At 55.7% G+C, this 22,466-nt stretch overlaps 1 protein-coding gene across 4 annotated transcripts in view; it reads left to right on the forward strand.

Moving 5' to 3' along the window:
* Positions 1–22,466, forward strand: part of ANKS1A (ankyrin repeat and sterile alpha motif domain containing 1A) — a 181,234-nt gene that overhangs the window by 146,031 nt on the left and 12,737 nt on the right. For all 4 annotated transcript variants that reach the window (XM_047794483.1, XM_047794480.1, XM_047794484.1 and 1 more), the window contains 2 exons: positions 4,200–4,266; positions 9,481–9,587. In XM_047794483.1, the coding sequence (XP_047650439.1) occupies positions 4,200–4,266; positions 9,481–9,587 (174 nt within the window). The remainder of the gene's footprint in view (positions 1–4,199; positions 4,267–9,480; positions 9,588–22,466) is intronic.

Genomic DNA, 22,466 nt, shown 5'->3' on the forward strand with positions numbered 1-22,466 from the left:
CGAAGGGGTCCTGGCTTGCAAGCTGTTCAAGAGCTCTCAGTTCCTCTATAAACTAGAACCTTCTCAGCTGGACTTAAGTGACGCAGTTCATAGAGAAACAGACTGTAACTTTCGAGTTTGGATGACGTAGTTCTGAGCATTTCCCAGCTGGCCTGTGGGAGCCCTCCCCCCGCCCCCAGGGGGCTGGGGAAGCTGGATTTTTCCTGGATCTTTGTAGTTGGCCTGAGGGTGACCCTAGGGGCAAGCAGGAACAAACCCCCCAGAGAACCAGCAGTGTGTCCACCTCTGCTCACAGTGACTTCAAAGGGCCCTTTGGGGAAATTTCCTGAATTGGGCAGCCAGGAGATCGTGATTGGACAGGCCAGCCAGGGCTTTGAGTGTTAGCTGATTCCGATGATAATGAAATACACAATGTAGGTGACTTGACATTTATTTCAAAAGACACCTTGAAGGAGTTCCCGTGGTGGCTCAATGGTTAAAGAATCTGACTAGGAATCATGAGGTTGCGGATTCGATCCCTGGCCTTGCTTAGTGGGTTAAGGATCTGGCGTTGCCATGAGCTGTGGTGTAGGTCACAGACGAGGCTCGGATCCCGAGTTGCTGTGGCGGAGGCCGGCGGCTACTGCTCTGATTAGACCCCTAGCCTGGGAACCTCCATATGCCGCGGGAGCGGCCCAAGAAATGGCAAAAAGACAAAAAAAAAAAAAAAAGGACACCTTGGAGTCACCCTCATTTCAGCTCTTCTTGTCCTGACACTGCGTGGTTTTCTCCTTGCTGGCTCTAAGTAATGAAAACTGCTCTGTCTGTCTGTCAGTCGTCAGTTGCTGCTTCCATGAGCCAGGCCCAGGGGAGAATGGCAGGTAAAACCTGCCGAGTCCATCCCTCCTGGAGTCACTGGTGCTTCTCCCACCCTGACCCTCTTTGGCTTGGAGGAGGGGTCCCAGGGCTGGTAAAGCCATTCCAGGGATAAGGGCCCAATCCCCCAGCTAAGAAAAGGTTTCCTCACCTCTACTTTTCTCCAATAAATGTAGAAAAGGAAAAAGAAGGCACATTAGCAGGTATCTGTTGAGTCCCTGCTCCTCGCCCAGCCTCAGGCTTCTGTAATCCGAATGCAGTGACTGGTGTGTCATTTAATGCCAGGCTGGGCCTCGCGGCCTGGGGAGCGGGGAGTAGTTTGGAAGGTAAGAGCTGTCTTCACACATCCCTAAGCCTTCCCTGTGGAAGAGGAGATGAAGTTAGAAAAAAAGTTTAAATCTGTAAAAAGACAAATGTTAAAACTGTGCTTTCTGCAGTTGGGAGAACTGACTGGGAGAGTTATAGCAAGTGCCCATCTCGGGAAGGTCTTTAGCAAAATTGGACATGAGTTGGGTATTATATGACTCTGCTGCTAACTCAAGATTCTGTGTCTGGAAGAACTCTCAAGAAATAACTAGAGAGTTCCCATCATGGCTCAGTGGGTTAAGAACCCAGCTAATATCCATGAGGATGAAGGTTCAATCCCCGGTCTTGCTCAGTGGCTTAAGAATCTGGCATTGCCACAAGATGCAGCATAGGTTGCAGATATGGCTCAGATCTGGCATCGCTGTGGCATGGGCTGGGGGCTGCAGCTCCAATTCAACCCCTAGCCTGGGAACTTCCATATGCCACCGGCGCAGCACTAAAAAGCAAAAAAAAAAAGGGGGGGGGGGGAGTTCCCTGGTGGCCTAGTGCTTAAGGAACCAGCACTGTCGCTGCTGTGCTGTAGGTTCAGTCCCTGGCCCAGGAATTTAGACATGCTGTGGGCACGGCCAAAAAATAATGAGAAAATACTGGAAACTCCACAGGTACCAAGGACTGGTTAGATAAATTATCTTATAGCTTTACAATGGATGATTATACCTCATCCTTTAAAAAAAAAAATGTTCTTTATGAATTGTGGAAAGAACTCCAAGATATATCATTAAATGGAAAAACAAAGATGCAGAACAGCGTACCTGGAATGCCTCTCAGTCTGAGGGGGCAGAATATATTCATATATTTGCTTACTTGTAAATAGAATAGGTCTAGAAGGATACTTGCAAAACTGGTTATCCTGTTGCCTCCAGAGGCAGCTGGGAGACAGGTAGGAAGGAGACTTCTCTCTGAATAACATTTTGTATCTTTTGAATTTTGAAACATGTGGATGTATTCCTTGTCAAAAAATAAATTTAAGTAGAAATATGTTTTAGGGAGTTCCCATCGTGGCTCAGTGGTTAACAAATCCGACTAGGAACCATGAGGTTGTGGGTTCGATCCCTGGCCTCGCTCAGTGGGTTAAGGATCCGGCGTTGCCGTGAGCTGTGGTATAGGTCGCCGATGCAGCTTGGATCTTGTATTGCTGTGGCTGTGGTGTAGGCCAGCGGCTATAGCTCCGATTCAACCCCTAGCCTAGGAACCTCCATATGCTGCAGGAGCGGCCCAAGAAATGGCAAAAAGAAAAAAAAAGTAGAAATATGTTTTAAAACTTTAAAAACAAGGTGCATTAGGCTGGTCAGAGCACCGTGGAGGACAGGGAAGTTGGAAGCAAACTGACCTTTTATTGAGCATCTACTGTGATCCAGGTCTTTGGCCAGATACTTATGTGTGTCATACTTTTTTTTGTCAGGGGGAGATTCTCATTAGGGGCAGGCAGCCATTCCTGGGCCAGGGATCAAACCGGCACCACAATAGTGACAACACCAAGTCCTTAACCACTAGGCCACGAGGGAACTCTCTATATGCTATACTTTAAACCTGCACAGCCCTTCACAGGAGGCCAGATCCAGCCCCATCTTTATGCACTGGGCACTGGGAGGGGACGTACTCACTTGTTGGTGGGTTGTCCCCTTGGCGCACCAGGCTGCATGGGCGGCTCTGGACACGGGCAGGGTGGAAGAAAGGGATGCTCTGGGTAGGAGGCATTTTCTCCAGGGGATTCTGCAGACCTGTTGTGGTGCTCCCTGCTTCTGATGCCGACCCCTGCACTGCCAGGCCAGCAAGTAGAGGCACACCCCCCATTCACTCCATAGTCAGACGTGTTGTTTCCTTTGCTTTCGCTGAGGGGACAGGCTTGGCAGTGTGCGCCCGTAAGCAATCAGGTGACGCCTGAGCCAGCAGTATCACTGTGGCTGGAGGGAGACTTGGCCCTGTGCTCCTGGCTGCCAGGGAGGGAGGGGCTTGCCCTGTGTTGTTCTACTGGGTGTCAAATGTGCCGCCTTTGTCTGCCAGCTCGAGGCTGGCTGGAGTTGCTGTTTTCTGATCATTAGACCCAGGCTCTTTACTTGCACTTAGAGGAAAAAGCCTCCAAGTCCTGGTACCAAAGGTGCCCTTTCCCTTTCTTTGGCAAAAGAGCCATGAATAAGCAACCCAAAAGGGGTGGGTAGCCTCCTCCTCACTGCCTGGTCTTGCCCCTGGCCAGGTTTCCTGAAGTCGGGGGCTTGGATCTGGCTCGGGGTAACCAGAGCCAGATGGCTGGGACAGGTGGTCCATGCAGGGGGCAGTACTGGAGACGTTTGGATGCTGAAACCAGCTCTCTGCTGTGGTCCAGAGGGAAGAAAAGCGTCTACACCACTTCTCTCCTGAAGGCAGAACTGCATCCCGGACTGCTGGCCTCCAGGGAGCAGAAGATGCTCTGTGCACTTCTGTGTCTGTTCAGGTGCTCTGCTGGTTTCAGCTCTAGAAATTGTCCCCAAACCTCAGAGCTGGCGGTCGCACCAGTAGCAGGTATCTGTTGAATGCTTACGAGTTGCCAGGCACTGCCCTGGGCACTTGGGGTGGTGCATAGAGCAGAGCTGCTGCCCTCATGGAATTTAGATTCTAGCATGAGCAGTGGAGTGTGCCAGCCCTAGCCCGTCTTGCACCCTCTGCCCAGTCTCTGCTGGGTCTGGCAGAGCTGGAGGGTGGGGGGAGGGATGTATAAATGGCCTTGGAAGGGAAGCTTTTAGGCATTTCCAGCAGCTGAGCCCCGATTGTTACCTGCTCGTTCCCTCCCGGGTGTGTATTTAGACTGAGCTGGGCCATGGCCAGAGAAGAGCCTTTCTTGATCTGAGCAGCAACTGGCTCTGAAACCTTGCAGGTTGGTTCCGGACCTTGGAATTGTTTGGAAGAGACCCGGAGGCCTGACCCCGAGCTCTGGCGGTGAGCTGGCAGTGTCTGTCTCCAGCCTGACAGCCTCTCCTTTTTGTTCCTTTCTTCCACTGCAGATCGAGAAAATCATGAGCTCTATCGGAGAAGGGATCGACTTTTCTCAGGAACAGCGGAAGATCTCAGGTATTGTACCAAGAGGGACGCAGCCCTTGCGCCCCCTTCCTCCCAGCCCAGGCTTTTCTCTGACACGGAAGACGTTTGGGGGTGAAAGAGGTCAGACTCTTATTTCTTACAGTTCAGACTCTTATATCCAGAGAGCCCATCGGGCTGTTATTGTAGGAGCCATGATTCCTTTTATAAAGTGTACAAATTGAATTTTAGGCTATTAAGAAGTTTGGTGTTTTTCTAAAGTAACAGCTGTCACTTACTCATAATTGTTTTCATGAGTGGGCTTCCTCGGCTAAATTCGGAGTGCTGCCCCTTGTGGTCTCCCCAGCTTCCAGGCAGCTCTGGCACCACCTCGTCCCGAGAACGTGGCTCATTTGCATAAGCCGTGTTGGTGGCAGAGCGCTAAGTGGGACCGGTGGCCTCAGACTGTTGGCTTGCCTCACCCTGAAGGGTTGGCTCTGCTCTTGCCTCCTTATGTCTGCTTTTCCACTTTTCCATTCACCAAGGCACTCATCGTTGTCACTCCAGGCCACTGTTACTTGGGGCACTCTTTGCATTTTAAATCCTGAAGGTGATGGTGGCCGCCTCTGTTTCCTTCGCTGGAAACGGAGCTAGGGAGGCTTACCTGAGCTGTTCTCTTTGGTAGTAGAATTATGGTTGTGTTACTTGCTCAGGTGAGGTGACATTCTTGAAGGTGCCTCCCAGAGCACCTGTCACACCCCTTCCCCAAGCATCTGGAGACAGAGCTGCCACCTGGGCACCTGGGCTGGAAGCGGCTCAGGAGCCCAACCCCTCGCCTTCCTCTCTGTGCTGAACGGGTGGGTTCCTTGTCCACTCAGGTGGGCAGCTCCCGCTGTCATTGGCCTGTCCTAAGGGACACCTCTCATTCCTCCACGGCCTCTGGCCCTGGCAGGAAGTCTGATGGCCAGCAGGTGTCCGCATCGGGGAGAAAGTTGCTGGGGAGAGCCTGGGCTGTGGAGCCTCAGCCCCAGGTTCAAATCCTGATTCTAGATACGTTTGTGTCCAGGGTGAGTCACTTAGCATGCCCCCGTCCCTGCCAGCCCCCAGTTTCCTGTCTACCACATTTGGATAATAGTAATTCTCTGTACGTTTGTTGGGAATAAGTAGTATATATAAAAGCTGGAGCTAAAGAGGTACTCAGTAAATTGTGGCTTTGCTTGTTTTTGCCTGTGAAATGATAACCTCCTCACCTCAAGAACCTGGGGAGGAGGGGCCTCTACCCCCGCCTCCCTGTCTCCCACCACCCTTTCCCACTGGGTTCTTGGAGCACCCTCTCTCCTGCTCCCTGTTTCCCTGGATTCTAGTGCAGGGCCTGGGTGGGCCTGGCCCATTTTTGCTAGTCCATGGTCTTGGATCATGCCTGGGAGTCTGCAGAGATGGCTCTTCTGCTAAGAATTTGTGGCTCTGTCTCCAGCACTTGCCTGAATGCTGTCCAGTGAGCTGACCCTCTGCCGTGGTTTGCAGGCTTTACCGAGAGCAAGTGTTGGTTGAGGACACATGTTCAGGACCAAGACCAACACTGTTGCTATAATCATAGCTGTGCTTTAAGGGCAGCAGGACTGGGGGTGATGCAGTCAGTTCCCATGAGGCTGCTTCCTGCTTCCCTGTACCCTCTGCACCGAGGGGCCTGCACCACTTGTGTGTGCTAGGGAGACTGAGGCAGAAGTGGGCCGTTCCCTCTCGGCTTTGCTACATCAGGGGATGGGGCAGCATTTCTGGAAAACACTCTTCCCCTTGGAGTTGGTGACACCGAGCCCTTTCCTCACCCTCTGGGCCGCACCCTCCAGTTCTTGCCCCCCACAAGCTAATGTGAACGGCAAGAGAGTTGGTCCGGCTACCCCTTGGGTTGCTGGATCCCAACACACTGGTTCATTTGATCAGGTTGAATCATCCTCCAGACCACAGCTTTGGAGAGTTGAAGGCATGCACACAAGGGTGCCCCCTGAGTGGAGGGCGAGTCCACCGTGCCTGCCTGTGAACTCTGGCTTCTGGCTGACGGGTGGGGAGGGGGCTCGCCCCAGGACCTCGGGGAGCACCGGCCTTCAGCTCAGGCCAGAGCAGATTTCTGGCTTATTTTGAATGAGCAGGATCAGAGTTCACGTTGTCCTTGGGTTTCTGGATCTAGGAGAAGAGACCTGGGCTCAGGTTGCCATCCTGGGCAAAGAAACAGGCCCGCCAATGGGCAGCCCTTAGCTAAGCCTGGGATTGCCTGGTGTGACTGGTTTTGCAGAGAATCGTGTCCCGATGCCAGGATGGCACTTGACTCTCACTCCTGTTTTGGGCCGTGGGTCCCGAGCAGCTGGCACTGGAGCCGGCTGCCTGAGCCGCTGACAGCACGTTTTACAGCCGTCCGCTGTCAGGGATCCGGGGAGGACGAGCCTCCCCGGGCCAGGCCTCTCAGCTGCCCTCACCAAAGGTCTGTTCTGTGCCACCAGCTGAAGAGCATGCCTGGCTCTTGCTAAGGCCAGCTGGTTGCTGTTGACCAGCTGTTGAGGGCAGGCCCTGCACATGGAGCCCCTCCTTTGCCAGGGCCTTCCCTGCAGCAGCCCGTTGGGATGCAGGTTGTTTAGAGGATGACGTGCGGTCCATGGGTGTATGTCTCTGTGCCTGTCGCCTTTTTTGTCTCCACAGCTATACCGTGGGTTTGGTCCTGGTGTCCCTGTGTCCTTGGTGCCTCCCCTCCTCATCCCGTCCCCCAGATTGTGACTGGCCTGCTGTGGGCCTAGCACCTCTCCCCTGGGCTCTGACAGGTCTGGAGAGAAGTTACTTCCCAAGTTGTTGGGTATGCTCGCTTGAGGACTATCGCTGTAATGTCCTTATTTTGTCACCTGTTTTTGTGATACCCAGTGGCTTATCTTCCTGGCAGAGAGGTACAGTCATTCCTGAAGTGGTTCTGGTGGAGGAGGGCACTTAACGTGTGGGGCCGTACCCTCAGGACAGGGTCACTCCTCTGGCCCCTCTCTGGCTGTCCTAGAAGTTGTCAGCCAGTGGAATTCTCTTGTGGTGCAGGGAGCTAAGGATATGGTGTTGTCACTGCCGAGGCTTGGTTCACTGCTGTGGCATGGGTTCGATCCCTGGCCTGGGAACTTCCACATGCCACGGGTGTGGCCAAAAACAAAAAAAAAAACCCATCAGCTAAAACTCTAGGACCATTCCTTCCCTCTTCTCCCTGATAAGCTGGTTCCCACCCCTTGAGCTGGAGGTAAAGTTTTGCTGTCTCTACCTTTTGTACGCATGTGTATTGGCCAGATCAGATATTGGAAAATCTGTCATTGTGCTCCGATGCTGCTTCTGCCGTCTCCTCCCTTGGTGGCAGCAGCAGCAGCAGCTTCTGCTGCGATGTCCGATCACTGATGTATTTTCCTGAGCGTGGAAGGGAGGAGGTGGCGGGGGAGGGGGAGGGCCAGACGTTATGGGAGTGAGCAAGGACTGTGGAGCCGGCAGCAGGCAGCGTGGAGCCCAGGAGCCTTGAGACAAAGCATTCTGCTGCGGTTCTGGACGCGCGCACATCCACCGGCAGCAGGCGGGACCACAGCTGCCCAGCTGGGGGATTACAAGCAGGAATGAATCAGCAGCCGGGGGACACTTGACTTTAGGGGCGCACAAGAGCCTGCTGCTTAGGTTCCTGGAGCAGATGCCCCGCTCAAGGGCAACGGAGCTCAAGTATCCCCCAGCCTTGGCATCTTGGAGTGCTGCTGCAGCCTGCGTTGGGAGGCCGCCTGGGGCCCTTGGCCACCGTCCGCTCTGCAAAGGACAGAAGAGGGGGAAGCCTGGGACAGTGGGTCACTGGGTCTCCTAGACAATGAAGCCACTTGGCCTTGGTCTGTCCGGGGGGCAGAAAGTGCCAGGAACAGCAGAATGACTTTCACCGTGTCAGGAGTTCTCTGGAGGTGATGTTTTTGTAGTTGATTCTTCTTTTTCCTTCCTCGCATCTCTTTTCCTCCTTTTTCCTTCTTTTACCTGTACTTGCTCACGAGAACCTGAGAAAGGAGGTGGGGTTGAGGCTCAGAACGTCCAAGGTCTGCCCGGAAGGGCTGAACTTCTCCCTGCCTCCCGCCCCCCCCCCCCCCCCCAGCGTACGCTCCCCTGTCCTACCTGAGGAACATCGCAGATCAGTGTCCTCCCTCCCCTGCTCATCCTCCGGGAGCACGTCCTGATCTGGAGACCGTGGAAGACAGTCGCTGCCTTCATCACTCAGCCACGGAGAGAACAGTGCAGGACGTGAATAGACTTCAGCCACCACAGCTCAGCGGACCCAGGACCGCTTCCTTTCTCTCTCTTCTGCCTGGCTGGGTTGTGTCTTCTTTAGCCAAGAACTGGATCTGCCCACCTGCTTTCCACCTGAGCAGGCAGGCGAGTCACCGCAACAGCCAGATTGCAAGAGGAAGATGAACGCCCAGCCCCTGCGGAGCAGCCCAGCCCGGGAAGGCAGCCTGACCTCGGAGACGCCCTGCTCCCCGGCGGCCAGAGTCTAGCTGTGGGCCGGCTCTCGGCCTCGGCCCATGCTCCCAGCCAGCCCTCGACGCCTTGAGCCTCTGAGCACAAAGGGCTGGTGGCCATGGTTTGCTTATTCCGGGACTGCTGGGGGAAAACAAGTAAAAGTCTCTTTTCTGCCCCCGCCGGGTTCCATGCTGCTTGTGTTGCATGTGCTGGGTCCCCGTGAACAGCCGCCGCTGCTTCCCTCCCGGAGCCTCGCTGCCTGCCCGTGTCCCTCAGCTGCATGAAGACGCGCTCGCTCCTGACCAGGCTGTGCTGCAAGGTCGCAGGACCTGTCCCTCGCCCACTGTCCCGGACAGGCTGCTGTGGAGGACAGGAGCTCCCTGGCCCCTCCTGGTGCCGTGGGAACCTACTTGCTGAAATACCTCCGAGAAGGCTGACGAAGCGCAGGCCGGAGACCAGAGATCATTGGGGGTCGGCTCCCGCCCCTCCCGACCTGCGGGCAGAAATCGTGCATGTGCCGCGGGAGCGGCTTGGACCCGGACCAGGGGGGGAGCGTGTGGGCGGCGGCCACTGGGGTCCCCGTGTGCCCTTGGCCTGGCCTCAGAGGAGGGGCCGAGGGGCCTCCGCCCTCGGGCGTCTGTACATAGTTTGGCTGCTTTATGGTAATGACTATGATGTGGCAGTGCCATCTGTCGTCGTCTGAGTGCCGCTGCTACCGCCTTAATGGTTTTTCCCTTTTCAAGCGTCTGCCGATTCCTCTCTCGTCAGGTTCGCGGCCGCTGGAGCAGAGCGTCGGGGAGTGGCTGGAGGCGGTGGGGCTGCAGCAGTATGAGAGCAAGCTGCTCCTGAATGGCTTTGACGATGTCCGCTTCCTGGTAAGTGCCGGCGGGTTCCCTGGGGCTCCCAGAGCCCCTGGCAGAGTTGGAAACAGGATGGAGACCTGCATCCAGGGGCAGAGGGGGCTGAGGTCCTGGGCGTGCTTGCTCTTCTCCATCCCTCGAACTCTGCTCAAGAAGGAAGCCTGGAGGGAGCGCTTTTTGGAAAGAGTGTCCCTGCCACTGACCTTTGCCCCGACCCATCTCCCTCTCAGACCTCAGGTGTCTTACTCTGGGTCAGACACCAGGAGTTTAGGTGGACAGGACAGCCAGGTCCCTATGGTGACTCTCCAGCCCATCAGTGCTGGGTACCAGAAGTTCCCTTGGTTCCCCAGAACTTTGCTGTCATTGAGCCTGTTGTCACTGAAGCACAAGCTTGTCTGGGGCAGACAGGCCTCTGCCCGGGCGGGGTCTGGGTTGGGGCTGTGGCAGCGCTGCCTCACATGCCTACAGCTCAGAGGTGCCCAGAGGAGAAGCTGAGCTGGCGGTGTGCAGGATTGGTTGCTTTTCTCAGGTATAGTTTTTACTCTTCTTGCAAAACAGAAAAAAAAAAGTAAAGAAAACTCGTGGTGTGTTTTCTCCGGATCCAGGGCTCCCTCTGTCGGTTCAGAAAGTAGCTCAGGGCAGGGTGCCCATGCCCATCCCTGTCCTGGACCCCTTCCTGCGACGTCCTCATGGGCCAGACCCCAGCTCCCCTCAGAGGCAGCCCAGGCAGCCCCAGGGCAGGCGTTTAGCACTGGAGTGACGAGGAGAGCTGACACTTCTTGTTAGTGCTCTGTGTGCAAGAAGCTGTGTAAGTGGTTTGCGTGTGTTACTAGCTCATGGCCTCTTCCCAGCAGCCCTGAGACATGTATGACATCACCTCTGTTTTCCACACACAAAGCGGTTAAGGGTCCTGCTCACGCTCGCTCGTGGGTAATTGGCAGAGCAGCAACTTGGCCCAGCCCTCTGGGTCCGGGGATTACGCTCTGACCACCGTGATGCACAGCCTCTTTCCCTCTTGTGGCTGAGGGGCGTGAGGGTAGAACCAGTTACATACTTGAAGTCACCCCCCTGCACGTCTTGTCTCTTTGAGGCTCCTCTTTGCCTCTCACAGCTCCGTTGGTTGCCTTGACTCTGAAGCTCATCGCTAACCGCCCAGCTCCCTCCACTGGGGTGGTGGTCTGTCAGCCCGGAGTTCCCCCTGCCCTCGCTGGGGGGCACTCTGTGCCTCCTGAGAGCAGACTGCCTGGGAGGGACCCTGATTGGGATGGCGTACCTCGCCCCACCCCCATTCCCATCAGCTTAGGGCCAGTTAGTTCTCAGCTTTTTTTTAAAAGTTGAACTGGAGTTCCCGTTGCGGCTCAGTGGTTAACGAATCTGACTAGGAACCATGAGGTTGTGGGTTCGATCCCTCTTGCTCAGTGGGTTAAGGATCTGGCATTGGCGTGAGCTGTGGTGTAGGTCGCAGACGCAGCTTGGATCCTGCATTGCTGTGGCTGTGGTGTAGGCTGGCGGCTGCAGCTCCAATTAGACTCCTAGCCTGGGAACCTCCATATGCCTCGGGTGCAGCCCTAGAAAAGACAAAAAAGACAAAAAAAATAAAAGTTGAACTGAATATAGTTATGGTTCTTATAACCTAGTCCCTGACACACCCCATTCCTTGGGGAAGGCTGACAACCCAAAACAGAGGTAGGGGTCCAGCCAGGGAGTGGGGACAGCTGGTCCTTGGCGCTGGGTGTTGAGGCCCTTCGCTCTCCAAGCACAGCCCTTGCTCTGACTGGCTAGGCGGGCAAGGGAGGGTGGCTGTGGCGGTCACAGATTGTCCCCTCCCTGTACTTAGGTATCTCAGAGGCCGAGTTCGTAACATCCCACCCCTCCTCCTCCTCGTCTGGGGAGGCGTAAGGTACCCAGTTCCTGAACTCCTTCAAAACCACTTTGCTGCTGCTCCCTGTGCTCCAGCTAGAAAGTAGCTGGATGGGCGTCTGGGGATCCTGACCCTGGGCTGAGCATCCATGCAAGATGCAGGGCCTCTGCTAGATCGTTCCTATTTGGGAAGGGCGCTCATCTAGGGAAGCCAGCAGCTCAGTGCTCCCAGGCCCCCTCCTGCTGTCCTGGGAGCAAGCGGTTCTTCTCTCAGGTCTGGAGGGGCAGCTGGCAGGTGAAGTCAGTACAGGAAGGGGTGCTAGACTGCAGCTCAGCTCAGCATGTCACTTCTGGTGCCTCTAGTGGTCTGAGTAGCCACGCACAGTATTCTGGGGAATTGCATGTTGCCAGATGGGCTGCAAGGCTAATTAAGTTTTAGCAACCAGAAAAAAGAGGAAGAAGACACACAAGAAGGGAGCATTTTTGTTTAGAAACATTCCCTCATTGCATATGGCATAGCTTACATCACATTAGCTGTGGTATTAGCTCTGTGTGGCTTGCTTTTCAATAGGCTATAAACATTTCTCTTCGTTCTGAAATACCCCAGAGATTCTTCTGCAAGATGCCCAAGTGGTTCCCAGGAAGCCAGCCAGGCTCCAGATAGAGTCGGAACATTGGAAGCTGAGGGCTGCTGTGGACTCTCCCTGTGACCAGGTCCCACAGGTTATTGTGCGAGGAGTAGAGGACATTGTGGGGATGGGGGGCTTTAGCACCGTGCCGTCGTCATCCCCTCTGTGCCCGAGTCCCTTCCAGATGATCTACTCCATGATGCTTTCCCTGTGCCAGGGCCTTCGCCACCTTACAAAGGCAGAGCCCATTCGCTCTCTGTGTTGCCTGCGCTGATTTAGAGCATGCTTTTATACTGAACCAAAATCTGTTTCCCGGCGGCTTCTGCCCCTTGGTTCAGGTTTACCTTTGGGGCCCACACAGAACACACCTAAGTCCTTTAGAAAATTGAGGACCTCTGCCATACCCCCCTGGGTCCTGTCTATCTAAGCTCATCATGCTCTTGGCTCTTCCTCCTCTGCCATGAAGACTGAGCTGGACCAGCAAGCATTGCACCTTGACCTTTATTCACACCCTCTTGCCTGCAGGCAGAAAGGGCTTTGATTTGCAGGGGTCAGGGGCAGGGCAGTGGGGGCAGCCAGGTGCCCCCAAGGCTAATGGGGTTGACCCCAGACCCTGGGAGCCAGGGGTGGGGAAGCCGGCTCACACGCCTGCCGGCCCCGCCACACTGGCCCAGGCATCATAGCCAGTTGCATTTTTTCCACCACAAATCTCATCCACAGGAAATGGGCTTTCTTAGGCGAAGGAAGGAAATGCATTTAATCAGCGCGGAAGGAAGGTAATTGGTGGTTGGCAGGTTTGCAGCTCAGGCCGGTGCAGGTCTTCACCTCTGGGGACTCAGTCTGACCTCCCTGTGCAGAGGTGTTGTGATGAGCACATGTCAGAAGACTGTGGAGAAATGCTCGTCTTGGAGTCTTGAGTGAAATTGAGACACAAAAAATGCAAATGCAACACGGTCTTAATTTTTTTTTTTTTTGGTCTTTTTGCCATTTCCTGGGCCACTCCCGCGGCACATGGAGATTCCCAGGCTAGGGGGTCTAATCAGAGCTGCAGCTGCCAGCCACAGCAACGTGGGGTCCGAGCCGCATCTGCAACCTACACCACAGCTCATGGCAACGCCAGATCCTTAACCCACTGAGCAAGGCCAGGGATCAAACCTGCAACCTCATGGTACCTAGTCAGATTCATTAACCACTGCGCCATGACGGGAACTCCAACATGGTCTTAATTTTCAAAAAAGAAAACATCTAGGAGTTCCCATCGTGGCACAGCAGAAATGAATCCAACTAGGAACCATGAGGTTGTGGGTTCGATCCCTGGCCTCCCTCAGTGGTTAAGGATCCGGCGTTGCCGTGAGCTGTGGTGTAGGTGGCAGACTCGGCTTGGATCTGGTATTGCTGTGACTCCGGCGTAGGCCGGGCGGCTATAGCTCTGCTTAGACTCCTAGCCTGGGAACCTCCAATATGCCATGGGTGTGGCCCTGAAAAGACAAAAGACAAAATAAAAAGATAAATGCAATAGGGGGAAAAAACTGCATCCTGGATCATAGACAAAGGGTTTTCTTTTTTAAAAAAGGAAAGAAAGAAAGAAAACATCTAAAGGTGCAAGGAAGTAAGTCCAAAGATTTTCGTGGTTATCTCAGGGGGATTATGGGTGGCTTTATTTTCTTTTGGGGGTGAGATAGATTTTCTGCATTGCCTGCAATGAATAGATCTGAAATCAGAAAAGCAAATAACGGAGGTGTCCTGAGGAACCTGATGGCCCAGCTGGGGGAATGGAGCACGTAAAGCAGTGGTAACAGCAGACCAGCCAAGCGATAAGTGCTGTGCGAGGCTTGTAAGCACTGCAGGGAGGAGGCCCTGCACACTGAGGTTTCTGCCTGCCAGGCCCTGAGCTGGCGGCCAGCCTGCGGGTGTTGTCAGTCAAGTCACAGATGGGGCCGCCCAGGCCCAGAGGGTGGAGGCGCTGCCAGTAAGTGGCAGAGCCGGGGTGCTCGCCCAGATCTGTCCAGCTCTGAACCCTTGGTTCCACTTGCTGTCCTGGGGTTTTGTAGAGGCTGTGGGAGTTGGAGAGACTCCAGGGAGAGGCCGACACCATCCCTGATGGGCAGGGAGGCTGGCCTGACTGTGAGGGGCCTCAAAAGCCCAGCTCTGGGGGAGCCCCAAGATCTCTGAGCCCTGGGTGGTGGTGGGGCCGGGGGGTCCTATGGTTGTGCCCTCACCAGGCCGAGTCCTTGGCGTCAAGGTGCTTGGACAGCTGGGTGGGGTTGAGAGTGCCTTGGGTGGATGGACGAACAGACAGTGGAGCCGGGTCTGGCAGCAGGCTCAGGAGAGGCTGGAAGTGGAGACTAGCCCGTCACCTCTTGGGGGATGTGCTCCTCCCACAGTGTACCCCTCCACAAGCTCAGGCCCGTTTCCCTGGCGCTTTTCTGAGAATGTGCCAGCTTGTCCCACGTGCTGGAGAGAGGTGGCAGGTTCCACACATGGGATGAGCTGGCAGGTGACAAGGAACAAGCCCCATGAGAGCTGAAGGCATAAGCTCGACGACGACGACGAGGCGGTCCTTCTTCATTGGCTTCCGGGCAGCTTTGCAGCCAGGTCCCCAGACCCCGGAGCTTCCGCCCCTGCTCCCGTCCTCCAGGCTCGTCTCACTCCTCAGCCCAGAAGCAGCGGGGCTGTGCCCTCAGCTTGCCGCCCCCTCACCCTGCCTTTGCCTCCTTCCCTCCCGTCCTCAAGGGCTCACCACCAGTGCTATAGTCAGGTCGCTCCCCTGCCCTCAGCTCCCTCCTCAGAGTGCTCCTGGAGCTGTCCGTGCTCCCGGGGTGTCCTGTGCAGCAGGGCCCAGAGGGTGGGGAGCTAAGGCTTTGAAAGGCACGCCTTAGACAGGGACAGGTCCTGCCTCCTGGACTGACAAGATTCTCTGGTCACTTAAGAACTTAAGCTTCTCTCTGTCCCAGTGCTGGATGGTGTCACCTCATCTCTGCTGGGCCCTTGTACCTCCAGATGAGAGCCAGGCCCTCCTTGCGCCCCTTTCCACTCTCCTGCCTCCCCAGAGTTCTTCCGAGTGACAGGGCTGAGATTGTTCAGGATCCAGCTCTGTGTGTCCCCCTCTGCTCTGGCTTCTCTGCTCTGGCTTCTCCCTTCCCCTGTGACAGGGGAAGGGAGTTTGAGGACTGTTTTCATACCCACTGATTTCACTAACTGCCCCTGAGGATGGCATCGCATGGTGAACATATCCCATTCTGGAGCCTCTGGTTGCTGATACCTGTGTGGGCAGTGGCAGGGCTTGTCTGGCATCTCAGCGTGTCCGTGTGTGTTTGGTTGGTCGCTTCCATGTCCGTGTGCAGAAAGCGCGGGCAGAGCAGTGGCCCCAAGTGTCCCTGTCACAGCACAGACCCCCGCCTCACCGTACGTCAGTGAGAGCTTGTGTCCACGGGCACCCCTGCCCATCTGTGGTCCCCTGGGACACCACACTGACGCTCGGATTAAGTCATTTGCTCAAGCCTGCTCCTCAAGTAGACATCTGAGCTGTGACCGGAGCAGGGCCTCCTGGGCCCTGAGGGGTGCCCTCACCCCCTACTCTAGTCCCACGCCTCCCTTTCCCAGAAAGGTGCTGTGTCTGGGCCGCATGCTCAGTGTGTCCCCTGCAGTCGGTCGGAGCCAGTGAGCTAGGCCAGCACGGTATCCGGGTGCCCATCCCATCAGGCAGACTGTCCCATCCGCCTGCCATGTGTGGGGCACCGTGTGTTGTACAAATGGCCAGAAAAGGAGCCGGCAGGGCTCAGACCCTGGTAACCTCTCGGCACTGGTTTGGGGGCCCAAGGCCCTTCTGGACCTGCAGCTGCCACCACCGCAGGGCAGCGGCAGGCGTTCCCGCCCTCTGCCCTCAGGGAAGCTCCAGGGCCAAGGGCACTGGCTGAGGGCACCGTCAAGGCAACTGGGTGGAGAAAAGCTCAGGAGAAAACACAGGGTTCTGCGTACCTGCACGGAGGCTGGGAATCAGGAGACCCGGGTTTCCTCCAGGGCCTCCCCACCCACCCCTGCCCGTGGGACCCCGTGTAACTGCTCGCTTCCGGGCACAGCTCCGAAGGGGGCACAGTGTTAACTGCAGTGACACACAACAGCGATTATTGAGACCGGCCACGGGCGTGTGTGAGAATGTGTGGGGGGAAGGTGGCGTTGTCTGCAGTGGACGCAAGCAGCGGAGACGGGCTTTGTCCTCCGATTGCGAGGTTGAACCTGGGAGGAGAGCCGCCCTCGACAGCCCTTCCTGAGAGACTGACGGGGGACAGGGCGTCCGGCTTCAGGGACTAGGGGCTGGGAGCATTTGTGCTTTGTCCCCATCATCTTGGCCCTAGCCGCTGTCACCATCGTGGTCTGTCTTGGGCTGAGGACAGGGCGGGCTGAGGTGGGGGTGGGGGTCGTTAAGTGGAGCAGGGGCTGTGGGTCAGGGCTGAGCAGTTCCTGTGGCTGAGGCGGCTGAACTCTTTTAAAAGATTGTTTATTTTTTTAGCTGCCCCTGCAGCTAGTGGAAGTTAACAGACTAGGGATCGAACCTGAGCCACTGCAGTGACAGTGCCAGGTCCTTAACCTAGTATGCCAAAAGGGAACTCTATGGTGAGCTTTTTACAGGGAAGGGGTCAGTTTGGGAACTTCTGTGACTGAGTCTTGTGGAGGCAGGGATCAGCTGGGCCTGGCAGCAGTGAGCAGATGACACAGGAGGAGCCATCGAGGAGTAGCCAGCACTCTGCATGTGGATTCATGATTAACCCAGACAGGCAGGTGGCTTTGTTCCTCTTTATAAGGTTCTGGCTTCATAAGGGCTTTGACCCCAGTTCCTGCCCCTTTGTGGCACAGCGGCCTCACGTGGTCGTTGACACATGCACAGCGCCCAGCCGGCTGAGCACGTGCGTGATGCTTCAGGGAGCAGGACCTCCATTTTCTATCTTTATCAAGATTTTTAGGCCACAGCAGTGAACAGCAGAGCCCTGCCCCTCCTCGAGTCCTGCTCCCTCTCCTAAGGGTCCTTCCTGCTCTCGTAGGCCGGCCCCTCGCTCCCCCAGCTCCCTGGAGGCTGCAGCTGCAGGCCAGGAGAGGAAGACCCTGAGCTCACCCCTCTCCCAGCCTGCTGGCCAGCACGCACCTGTCATCACGACCACCCAGCCTGGGTCCTGTTCCGTGTTCAGTGACCCGCACCCCAGATGACCGTGCCCAAGACAGCTCAGTCGCTGTGGCCAGTACCATGTTCTGGGGCCAGCCAAAAAAACTGCCTGCCATGAAAGAGCCAGACGTCCAGTGGTGGGTGAAATCATGGGATGGCCATGCCCTGGAGAGCGTGCAGTCATTGTGTGCTCATGACAAAGGTTAAGTGTCACGGAGAGGCATGTGCACTCAGTGTGTCAGCCTGTGAACAAGCAGGCCAAAGGAAGACATCTGGGCCGTCCCCCTGGCCCCACCACAGCCAGTGAAGCCCCTGCAGAATCTGACCTCCACAACAGCCTGTGTTCTGATGGGAGGGTGACCCCTGGGCAGAGCAGCACGAGACTGGATGCTCCTCAGGAGGGGGTCTCCAACTTCCACGGGCTGCTCCCTCCAGCCTTATCTCCACACCCAGTATGGCCTCTCCTCTCAGAAGTCACTTGGTCATTTCTCCTGCCAGGAGTCATTAAAAAAACACTAAGGCTGAAAGAATGAGACAGCTATTGTCCTGGGCTGACTTAGCCTTCAGGGAAAGGCCTGGCCCTGGGACTTCTCCCTGTAGCCCCTCCCTCTTCTTGCCACCTCTCTGTCCTTTTCTGGACCTTGGGGTGGGAGTGGGGCTCTCAGTCTAGAAAATGCAGATTAAGATCTTAAGAGTAGATTTCTCAAATCAGAGGTAGGGCTGGGAGATGGGGGGTGAGCAAGCTGATGGTTGCCACGCCCATTACTGTGTTGATTTGGGGGGCCTGGGTGAGCTGCTAAATGCAAAAGCTCCTTAACAGATGAGCTGCTGGGTCCCTGAGAGGCCCCGCATCCCCTGGGGCCTGCTGTCACACTGCGTTCACACACCTCCTCGTGTCTGTCATGAACACACAACTGCACGCTCTCCAGTGGGTGCTCACCGCTGTTTGCAGGCAGCCTGAGCTCCTCCAGGCCACCCATGGGCCTTGCCTCCTGCCTCCCCTTCTGCTCTGGATTGTTCCTGCAAGGGCTCCTGCAGGGCCCAGTCCAGGACTTATCACACTACTGCCTGCAGAGCCTAGATGCCCAGCTGGCGGGAGGAGGGTGGGTTTGGCCAGCCCTGGAGGAGCCTAGCTGCCCTCAACAGTCTGCCAAGGAATCAGGTCCCCTGCAAAAGAACACCCAGACCTGGTGCCAGGGACCGCCCAGCATCTCCAGGCCGAGGGCTAGTCTTCCCCGAGGAGGGGCCGAAATGTCCCTTGGCCTCAGGTCTCAGCGATGGGTTTGGACAGGAGCCCTCACCTCCCCCGGGGCCAACTGGGGGCCAGCACCCTTCCTTGGCCATGTGTGGCCCTGTGCAGTGAGAGATGGGGCTCCCCGCCCCTACCCATCCTCTCCCAGACCCTGGCCTTCACAGAGGACCTGAAGTCCAAAGTCGTGACGTCAGGAGCATGCAAAGTGAAGTCACTTAAAAGGTTTCTGCTTTTTCTCTCTGTCAGTGGTGTTCCCTCCAATGGGAAGTTTTCTTGGTGAGTAAACAGATTTTTATTAATCACACCCAACACGCCAGGCGTAAGTACAGGAGGCAGAGTTGTGAATGAGACAGACACAGGTTCTGGCCTTTAACAGCCTTGGCACCCCAACCTGCCTTGCCTTTGGTTGAACGGGGTCTCCACCCGTGGGCCAGGACCCCCACATGTTCTCCTTCTGAGGCCTTTTCCACTGTTTGTTGACAGAAGACCTGCCCAGCCAGTTAACAAATAAGATGCCTTTTAAGATGGAAAAGGACCTTTTCCTCTCTTGACACCCTGTGGTCTAGAAGACGGAGGATAATCAGAGCCCTGGGTCCACCTCTAGAATCAGAGCCTACCCTGTCCCTCCAGCCACAGGCTCCCTGCTCTCCAGTGCCCTCCCCCACCCCAGGCCAGGCCCTGGCTGCAGGCCCCTCTCTTCCCTCTGTCCCTACATCCCTCTGTCCCTATGTCCCTACACCCATGGAGCCTTGGCCAGGGATCTGGGGCCTCAGATGCCACTGGGTGCCCCTGAGCCACCGTTCAGGGCACCACCTTCTGCGCAGATGCTGGCAGGGAGGAGAGAGCACTCAGGTGAATTGGTTGATGGAAAGTAAGGCCAAGGACGGCTGCCGCGATTGGCACTGCTTCTCATTTGTGCCTTATTGAGGACACAATTATTGAGGACCGGTCGTGACAGTGCAGATTCACCCTGGCCAGCGGGCCGCTCCCCGGTCAGCATGCTCCCAGCCCCCAGATGCGGTACCCTTGGCACAGGGCCCAGCCCCAGTCTTGACCTGCTTCTCCCTCACTGAAGCCTTTGAGAGCCCCCCACCCCCACCCACTATCTCTAGGGGTCTCAGCACTGCCCACTTCCCCAGAGGTGAAAAGGTGGGTGCCTGGTTGCTTCTGCAGGAGGCAGGGCAGCCCCACTCGGCAGGGGCTGCGCTTCCAGCCCCGCAGCCGCCTCCCTGCTCTGATTCTCAGCCTGCCGCCTGCTTTGTCCTCAGCACACCCCACCTACCCTAGTAGAGAGTCTGGAGCTGGTGAATTGGAGGCTTCACAGTCTCTTTGTCACTCACAGCTCTGTGATCTTGGGTCATCTTAGCTCTCTGAGCCTCGGTGTCTTTGGGCCATTCTCAAAGGTTTGCTGGCGGAACTTCTCCAGGTGACAAACATGAAGCCCCAGCACAGGCCCCGCAGGCACCTTTGGGTCACCTCCCCCCTGAAGCCCAGCAGGGCTGTTCTGGGAGCACTTTTTTCTCCCAGAGCTGGGGACCTGGGGGCCACTGCTTGCTGTGCTCACCCCCTGGCATCTAGGAAGCAGGCTGTGGCCCCAAAGGCAGACGTCCTGCCCCCGACCCCCCCCCCCCCCAGCTGTGACCTGGTCATCACAGACTCCCGCCAGGTGGTCATGAGGAGCCAATGGCTGGACAGCACAGGGTCCACCTCTGCAGCCAGAAGCCCCCACTCTCTTGCCTCTCTCCCTCAGGGACAAAACGCAACTATGCCAAGTGTCAGCTCGTTCTGTTTCAGATTTAGCTAAGACTTAGGAACTTCCATTAAAATCCAGAAAATCTCTGTTCTCTGAAATGCTCAGGCCAGTGGGCTGTTCTGCTTCATTATCTCCCTGTGAACTCACTCAGGCCTCCGAGCAGGGCCTGGCAAGTAGAAGGTAAATGAGCTGGCAAGTCCCTTTCCCCCACACCTCCGCGGGGAGCAGTGATCCCTTTCTCCCTCAGTCAGGAGGGTGCAGTAACTTCCAGAACAGTTCTTGTCTTTGGGGATTTGAAGCACCTTCTCGTCACCCCACAGGCCAATCCCGCAGAATGTAGGCGTGGCAAGTTCAAGAACTCAGGAGGGCCCTGCTGCGTCCAGGATGTGCTCTGGCAGCTCTTGGCTCTGACTGTCTGTCCTTTGTTTTGGTTTCGTTTCCGTGTCCCTCTTCTCAGAGCTGTGTGCAGCCCCAGTTCTCTTGCCTGAGGGTCTATCAGTAAAGGCCTGTCTGCAGTGGATCTGGTTTTCCCGTGGTCACCCTGGAGCCTTGTGAAGGCATCTGGGTAGATTTCGGGGTTGCAGTAGGAGTTGAGGCCCTCACTGCAAGGCCACCCTCTTGGAGGGTCACGGTTTGGTCCAGGTCAGTCCTGCTGAGGTGTCATCATGAAATAGGAGGTCCGAGCAGGCAACCCCCTCTGCTGCTTTTCCCCGTCGGCACACCCTAGATCTGCCTAGAGCCACTGCAGGAACTTGGTGACTCCCAGACTCAGGGGTGACTTGGAAACTGGTCGTCTCTGGAGTGGCACCCAGGCCTCCCTAATGTGCCAGCAGAGGGGCGCGCTCTGCAGCATGGACAGAGTGTCCAACTGGCTTCAGAGCTGTCTTCACCTGAACTGTCTTGAGTTTGTGGCTTGTCTTCCGTGGGGCAAAATTTTTGTCACAATGCACAGGCTCTGGGGGTGCTTCTGTATCAGCAGTCACTACAGCTTGGGTACAGAAGTGAGGTCACCAGGTCATGATCTGCATGAGCCGGCCTTGTTTCTTAACTTATCCATCTGTAAAGTGGGCATAAGTAAAACCACCTCAATAGAATAAAAAGTCCAGAAAAAGCCCCAGGAACATAGAAATTTAGGATACATTGAAGGTCATTTCAAATTGATGGAGAAAAGATAGCTCATTCAAGAAATAGAAGAGCGGGCGTTCCCATTGTGGCTCAGCAGGTTACAAAACCAACTAGTATCCATGAGGATGTGGGTTTGATCCCTGACCTCACTCAGTGGGTTAAGGATTCAGCATTGCTGCGAGCAGTGGCGTAGGCCAGCAGCTGCAGCTCCTAGTCAACCCCCAGCCTGAGAACTTCCATATGCTGCAGGTGGGGTCCTGAAAAAAAAAAGAAAAAGGAAATAGAGGAGTTCCCACTGTGGCACAGCAGGTTAAGGATCGAGCATTGTCTGTGGTGGTGGCGAGGGTTTGATCCCCAGCCCAGCACAGTGGGGTAAGGATGGAGTGTTGCTGAAGCTGTGGCATAGGTCACAGCTGTGACTCAGATTTAAACGCTGGCCTGGGAACTTCCTTGTGTTGCAGGTGCCAGAAAAACCTGCTGCCTAGGGAAAATATTAAGTGGATCCTGACCCTTAAATCTAATATCAAAATAAATTCCAGATAGATCAAATTTTTATGGTAAAAAAATGAAACTATAAAGTTACAGGAAGAAAATTGGAAGATTGTTTTTAAAATCATGGGGAGGGGAGAGCTTTCTAAGCCTGAGAGAACTGTGCATTCAGGTACCAGGCAAGTGGGGAGTTCCCTGGTGGCCTGGTGGTCAGGACCAGGTACAGGCAGGTGGGAGTTCCCTGGTGGTCTGGGGATCAGGACCAGGTACAGGTATGTGGGTTTTGTATGAATAGGGCCAGCACAACAATCAAGAGACTGACAGGAAAGATGAATGCCTGACTCTTTGCAGATAAAGGGTTAATTTCCTTACCCCATGAAGAATTCCTACACATCACATACAGAAGAGACCCACAGCTCCATAATTAAACACACAAAGGGTAAAAAGTAGGCAATTCCTGGCAAAGGAGCTGTGGCAGCTCCCCTCACCTGGCCTGGAGCTGACGTGGACCTGAGCGCCAGGCTGAACCTGCCTCCACAAGTTACGGATGCTCTCTGGGCCTCTGCTTCCTGACTTCCCCCATGATGACATGGTTCAGCAAGTGCAGCGCATGCAGAACATGGAAGAG

This window comes from Phacochoerus africanus, chromosome 9 (assembly GCF_016906955.1).
Source record: "Phacochoerus africanus isolate WHEZ1 chromosome 9, ROS_Pafr_v1, whole genome shotgun sequence".
Taxonomy (NCBI): domain Eukaryota; kingdom Metazoa; phylum Chordata; class Mammalia; order Artiodactyla; family Suidae; genus Phacochoerus; species Phacochoerus africanus.